The sequence below is a fragment of the Nicotiana attenuata genome, chromosome 5 (assembly GCF_001879085.1).
Source record: "Nicotiana attenuata strain UT chromosome 5, NIATTr2, whole genome shotgun sequence".
In the NCBI taxonomy this organism is placed as follows: Eukaryota; Viridiplantae; Streptophyta; class Magnoliopsida; order Solanales; family Solanaceae; genus Nicotiana; species Nicotiana attenuata.
In genome coordinates this window covers 26,130,704-26,137,656 of record NC_031993.1, presented here as the reverse complement: position 1 = coordinate 26,137,656, position 6,953 = coordinate 26,130,704, and the positions used below count along the sequence as shown (strand labels likewise).

Genomic DNA, 6,953 nt, shown 5'->3' with positions numbered 1-6,953 from the left:
AGCAATATCGCGCACGATTTATGCCGAGGTCGTACAACCCGATCCAGAATAATGTGTACACTATTGTGGGTCGACTAATGCGAACCATAGATGCATCTAATACACTGCCGAGACGTTCGGCCCGATCCAGATGAATAGAGAATACTCTACAAACTCTGATCAATTACTACTATATAGGAATATTACTCAAAGAAGGCATAAATTCCGCTAACAATCAAGTATTCTGTCAAAACTCAAAGAAAGGAAGCTCAGTCTTTTACAATCCTTTATCCTATTTCAATTATAAATTTAGGTAATTAAACTAGCAAGTTGGGTGCAAATAATACAATTAATACATGGTAAAGTCCTAAATCTATCCGGACATAAGCCTGATTTTAGCTACATACAGACTCTCGTCACATCGTGCATACGTAGCACCCACAATTATTAATAAATTTTTAAAACACCTACAAGGATAGTTCCCTCTTACAAGATTAGACAAGAGACTTACCTTCACTACAAGAAATTGGATAATTAGTTGCAACATGTAGTAGCACTTTAAAAATCGCCACAGTTTGAATAAATTTAGCAGCGACTATTTATAGGTCGCGTCTAAAGTGGCTGAAATTTTCACTCCCGCTAAAATTAAAATTTTAGCTCCATATTTATTGTAACAAAAGAAAATAATCAGTAAATGAAACACTAAAATCAGTCCAGAGCCGAAGTAGCGAAACTCTCATCTCGGAGGCATCGACTCGATGTGAAGAACAGAGAAGCGCCCAAAATCGGTCCTCTATAGCTAGAAATCCCAAATAGAAACCCAAAATCGGTCCTCTCTAGCTAGAAATCTGTCCAGATAATAGAAATCCCAAATCGAAATCACTAAAAAATCTCACCCAAATCGAAATCCCTCAAATCAGAATGTGAATTCGATTGGGTGTTTATGATACTTTCCGGAAACTTTATTTTGAAGCTAAATCTTAAGATTGGAAGCTGGTTTGACGAGTTTTGGTTTGAATTTGTGAATCAAGTTGTGCGAAGAAGAAGACTACTAGGGTCTTTCGATTCAAAGCTTCTTCAACTTCAAGCATTCAAGAACTTGTACACAGCTGCGGAAGCCGGCAAAGGGCAAGAAAATATAGAAGTGAAATTTTAACAACTCAGGTATGTTAAAATCCCTAATCTTTTAGACTCGGCATTTAGAACTGTACAACTCCCTGCCAAGCTTTAGTCGGGTCGTATTTTAAACTAGTTCAGTTTGTACCCCATAGCGAAGCTTGGTTCTTCCTTGTCGTGCTCGAGATTTAAAGGAATAGTATGAATCTGATTGAATATTGTTAATTCCTTAAAGACTTGACAGTGATGAAGTTTATGTGGCCAGCTTGTCTGATTTCATGGCATGTTGTATTGTTCTGCTGATTTCGTCGTATTTAAATGAGGGCTCAGTAGTCGAATTGAAGTGTTTTAAGTTGGGTTCAAGTTTTCTATGAAATGGATCGGTCTTTGTTTATTTGCTGTTCTCCTAAGCCGCTCAAGATTATTGTCATTGAAAACACAATTTTGGTTCTGGCAGGTCTCTTCTTGGTATGGGATTAGTTTCACTCTTAGCAATTAGATTGACTGATTCACTCAGTTAAAGAATCCCAGGAGTTTTCTTGTCTTCGTAGTTTGATCTTTGAATAGCTTTTGCCTGTTTTAAAATCTTCGAATATTTTGTCTTCATAGTTTCATTCCAGAACATTTCCTCTGCAATATTCCTCTTTGCAGAGAAAAGAAGCAGAAGATCACCAGAAATGCTTCTTCCTCGTAATTTCTCTGCCCGTTTAACTATCTTCTGATCTCGTCCAGCGAAAGAAATTTTGTTATATGATTTCTGAATACTGTTTGTTGAAGTTGTCAATCTTGCATATTACCTGGCAGAAACTTAATCAACACATTACTAAGGTCATGTATTTTTGTAGTTTCATAGAGTGGTACATACCCTGGCTTGAACTTGTTCTTCATTGCACACAATTCGTATAAGTAATTCTGGAATAGACTGCTTCCTTCTTGTTTGAATAATGTGTTTTTGTGACTGCTTGTCTGAATACCCCTGGTATATGTTAGTTATTATATATATTTTGATTATTATAATCCTTCCCCTTTTAATTAGTAAATTAATTTATTTATTTTTTTAATATAGATATGATGGATAAAAGTTGGTTGAATATTAGGAATAGAGTCGACCAAAGATATAGAGATGGATTAGACAATTTTCTTAATTGAGCATTCAGTCAATCAACGGTGAACACTATGATTCGGTGTCCTTGTAAAGGGTGTATGAATACCGTGTTCAAGCTAAGGGTTGGTGTAAGAGGAGATTTATTAATCTGTTTACTTACAGGTTGTAAGTGAGAGGAACAAAAGAAATAGAGAAAAGTAAATAACTAAGCATACTTGTGGTACAAAGTCTTTTCCAGAAGTAGAGGAATTTACGGTAAAAATATATTTAGTCCCCTACTATCACATATGCTTCTTTGTTATTTACATATTTATATATTTACTTATATATTTTTTTCCGTAACTATATTGCAGAGAAATCCTATTACTGGAGAATTGGACACACCAGATAAAGTTTGGGAGATCCAACATACCCGCAAGGATGATAGAGGCGAACTGGTGTGGTTGGATTCACAATCCCAACAAATTCATGTAAGTTTAGTAATCCTCATTGCCCAGAATTTACACAAATAGCCCATTTTTGTATCAACTTTGCCTTGATGTTTTACTGGCTTCCACCTTTCATTTGTTGTGACCATTGCTTGAAACACTTCTTTGTATGTCTCCTTGCTTTGCAACATCATGTTTGTACCCCAGATTGTGATAATGATCCTCGAATCAGTATGCCAAATGACCCATGCTGTTTTTTCATATTTTCCAGCTGTTGTATTTTTGCTCTTGTGCTCCTGTGAAATTTCTTCAACTGTTGATGTGATCTTTGTCCTGTTGTCTTCCTTATACATTGATGTCCTAGCCTGCATCCCAGTGTTGCTCCCATGATCTGCTATATTTCGACAAAATTGATGCCTAAACCAATGGTTCTCATCAGTATACCATAGAGTTGTCCTGCAAGCTGCTGATGCCTCATTTGTTTTCCTATTGCCTGGCTCTCTGTAAGAGCTGATACTATCAAGGTGCACATTAAAATACACCACCAAATGATCTGTCCTGCATATTTGTCCCAGATGTGCATGTAGTTGTCCCATTCGTATTCTCATAGATGTTGTTGCTCCTGTTTCTCTTTGCCTGAGGTTATTTGGATTCTTTCCTTTGGAAAAAATATGAACCTTCAGTTGCTTAGCATATCCAATCACCTCATAAACTTGTTGTTGTGCCTTCGCCAATAAAATCTGCTGCTGTCGAGAAACTGCACAGCAGAGTANTATTTCATGATGACGCTTCTTATTCCGGGCCCCAAGTGTCCAGGCAATGATATCGATGTATATTTACAACCAATGATTGAAGAGTTGCAAGAATTATGGGTCGGGTGGAGACTTATTTTGGAAATACCTAATACAATATTTTGAAAGTCCGGAATTTAAGGTATTAACTTAATACCTGAAGATTGTCTCTTTGAATGATGATTTATTAATCTGTTTACTTACAGGTTGTAAGTGAGAGGAATAAAAGAAATAGAGAAAAACAAATAATTAAGCATACTTGTGGTACAAAGTCTTTGCAGAAGTAGAGGAATCTACGGTAAAAATATATTTAGTCCCCTACTATCACATATGCTTCTTTGTTATTTACATATTTATATATTTACTTATATATTTTTTTCCGTAACTATATTGCAGAGAAATCCTATTACTGGAGAATTGGACACACCAGATAAAGTTTGGGAGATCCAACATACCCGCAAGGATGATAGAGGCGAACTGGTGTGGTTGGATTCACAATCCCAACAAATTCATGTAATTATCTAAAAACACTTATAAAGTTCTCTGTTTTTGTAAGTTTCATTTAATATGTTTTATTATGTTTTGATTTAAATTATTATGCATAAATTCAGGGTCAACTCCAGGAAGTTGTCGCTCAGCAACAATCTGAGGAGATCGAGCATCCCATGACTAGAGATGAGATTTTATCCTCCGTTGTTGGTGAGAGAACAGGCTATGTTCGTGGAAAAGGATACGGAAAGAAGCCTCCTAAAAAGAGTAACATTCAGCAGGCAAACATAGAGGCCAGCGTGTCTTCTGCTATTGATATTGTGCGTCAAGAGATGCAAGTCGAGATGGATAGGAAGTTGCAAGAAGAACGTGAACAAATGGCTGCCGAGTTGCGAAGAAATATGGAAATTGAGTTGGAAAGGAAGTTGGCAGAGGAGCGTCAACACCCAAATGAGTAGCGTCAACACGCAAATGCAGAAGCAGACAAGAGGATCTCTCTAGAAGTGGAGAAGAAGATGCAGGAACAATTTGCTAGTTTCTTGACCAGGATGCAACAACAACAGGTACTTGCTCCGCTCCTTCTTAACAATTCTTCTTCCTTCTCGGCATTTCTTCTTCCTTCCTTCAGTAGTGACTTCATGTTTAGGGGTTTAGTAATGTGTTGGTATCTCTGGTTTTAGTAATGTGTTGGTTCTATTTCAACAAAAAGGTTGGTTTTAGTACGTAATGTGTTAGTATCTCTGGTTTTAGTAATGTGTTGGTTCTATTTGACATGTGTGATCTGATGTAATAATGTTTGATAAGTTGAGGAATGAAATGATAATTGGTTGGTCCTGCATATCAGGTTCTGCAGATAAGTGGGATATTAACTTTTGTTAGTTCATGTTGGTGATAATGCTGCATTTGAAGATAATGCTGCATTTGAAGGATTATGATCAATTTTGACTATTTGAGGTTTCTGTCTGACAATATTACTTAATATTTTGGCACTTATATTATGTACACACTTTCACTTTTTCTTATGGTCTTAAAAGTGAAACACAGTATGTTGAGAACGACAGTTACTCATTGATTGAGTATTTTTTTTTTTTTGGATAGTTTGTTCTGAGGCTACTTGGGGTTGAGGAACCTGGTTTGTCTGGAATGACGAGACTACGAGGATTAAGATATTTTACTTAAGAGTATTATAAACAAGTTCCTCAAGGATTAGTTGAGTATTCTTCCTTGTTGAGTATTATAAACTCTCTGTACTTCTTGTTGAGACCTTTGCATGTATTTCATGTTGAGTTGGCTTACTATCATGCTGCATTGAGATTTTATCCCACTTTGTATCCAATGTGACTGAATTGTGTCGCCAAAGACTGCAGTTCAAGTTTACTGTCCAGCAGTGTACAGATATACTATTTTTGCACCCAATTTCGTGTGATGTCCACTTGATTCTTGTTGTATACTTTTCATGATGTATTTCCTGAGATGTTGTACTCGAGTGTTGCACTGATATTTTATTCCAGAGTGCAACCATTTTGCCCAGCATCCTTCGCCAAAACTAGTATTAGACTTAGCCTCGGGTAGAAGTGAGGCTCACCCACCACAACTGAAATACAAATTGATGCCTAGCTGATAGTTTGAATACTCTCAACATTTGTACTTGCATCATGAAATGCAGCCCACCGGCAAAAGGAATGTAAGTAGTGTGGAATAGTACTTGTAGTAAAACATAAATAACACAACATTCTGTTTGTATACAAATTTGGACTCAAATGTCAACATTCTGTTTGAGGATTCTAGGCTATACTTTCTGGATTTTCCATTGGAGACTGATAGTGTCTTGGCTCTGAAATTATGTTGTTTGGACTGTAGATGAAGATTTAGGCTTCAATATATGTTGAACTGTGCTGTGACGAGACTAAAGGATTCTAAAAATAGGATTTTTAAAGTGTTGATGTTTGTTGTGGGCTGTTATGGACATATGTTCGGCTATGAAGGTTGCATTAGGCTTTAATGTTTTAGGTTGAGCTGGAGGCTTATTTCTTATGATATCCTAAATTATTTATGTGATAAAATAGCACCACACTGCTTGTCTTACCATTTTTAATATGTTACATCTTTGTATATATAGTTCATTGTAGCACTTGGGATGGTTATACTTTGTCACATTTGGATCATTGTACAATAGATCTGTTCTTTTATTAATTGGAGCAAGTGAGCGACAAGGGGCATATAACACATGAGCAAGTGATTAAGCCGCTAGGGTCTCCTGCACGGGATCATAAGAACTGATAAATCGGCAAATGCCTAATGCTATGCACAGGGTCAGTTGTCTCAGATGACACACAAGCAGATTATTAACATTCTTGGAATACCATTCTATTATCTTATGAAAGGCATTATACATTATTCAATATGATCGTTATAATTGTGAAGATGATTCATTTGACATACATGGCATAGACTTCTTGTTGAGGTTAATATTTTTAGGAAATCTGGATAGCTGACTCTATTATGAATGAAGTCCTACAAATAGAACCATATCGCAATTTCTGGCTTTCCTTTGACATAGATTGAAAATTCTAATAAATTCTTAAAATTTTTATTGTAGTTGGATATAACAAATCTCATTATGTTTCTTATATATGTTACTTTTGTCTAGCAGGGACAAGGCACTTAAACAGTGGTATCGTTCAAGGATGGTGTCGGGCAAGGAGCAGTTACAAGGCACTTAATATTTTGTCATTTTTGGGATATGTATATGCGTACAATTACAATGCACAATGAAGTGTCAGGTAGTATATAAGTAATTGACTTTTTAGTAATGATAATATTTATAATATTCGGCTTGTGAAATTCTTTTGGTGTTTGTCAAGCATTATTGGTTGCTTTAATATTGATAGTCAATTGATACGAATATCTCTATATGAAAGTTTAGAGAATTAGGTTCCTACTGGCATGGAAATGTATATAATTTTGGTCGTTATAATTGCTGAGAAAATAACTTTTAGTGGCGACATAGTTTTGTCAAAAAATTAGTAACTGTTGCGATATATA

At 35.9% G+C, this 6,953-nt stretch overlaps 1 protein-coding gene across 3 annotated transcripts; it reads left to right on the top strand.

Moving 5' to 3' along the window:
• LOC109225545 lies at positions 652–6,752 on the top strand. 3 transcript variants are annotated; one of them, XR_002067937.1, is made up of 4 exons: positions 652–1,143; positions 2,554–2,670; positions 4,031–4,471; positions 6,562–6,752. XR_002067937.1 is itself a non-coding variant. In XM_019390250.1 (3 exons), the coding sequence occupies exons 1-2, from the start codon at positions 3,750–3,752 to the stop codon at positions 4,364–4,366; spliced, it is 519 nt and encodes a 172-aa protein (XP_019245795.1). In that variant the 5' UTR covers positions 3,719–3,749; the 3' UTR covers positions 4,367–4,471; positions 6,562–6,752. The 3 variants fall into 3 exon arrangements, 2 of the variants coding, with proteins under 2 accessions (XP_019245795.1, XP_019245796.1); XM_019390250.1 differs by lacking the exons at positions 652–1,143; positions 2,554–2,670 and adding an exon at positions 3,719–3,932; XM_019390251.1 differs by lacking the exons at positions 652–1,143; positions 2,554–2,670 and adding an exon at positions 3,719–3,932 and having other exon boundaries at positions 6,559–6,752.

Excerpts from the sequence above, each read along its gene's own strand:
- LOC109225545 (XM_019390250.1), top strand. The coding sequence starts at position 3,750 with ATGCTTCTTTGTTATTTACATATTTATATATTTACTTATATATTTTTT. Across the intron at positions 3,933-4,030 it reads CACAATCCCAACAAATTCAT|GGTCAACTCCAGGAAGTTGT; the intron begins GTAATTATCTAA and ends GCATAAATTCAG.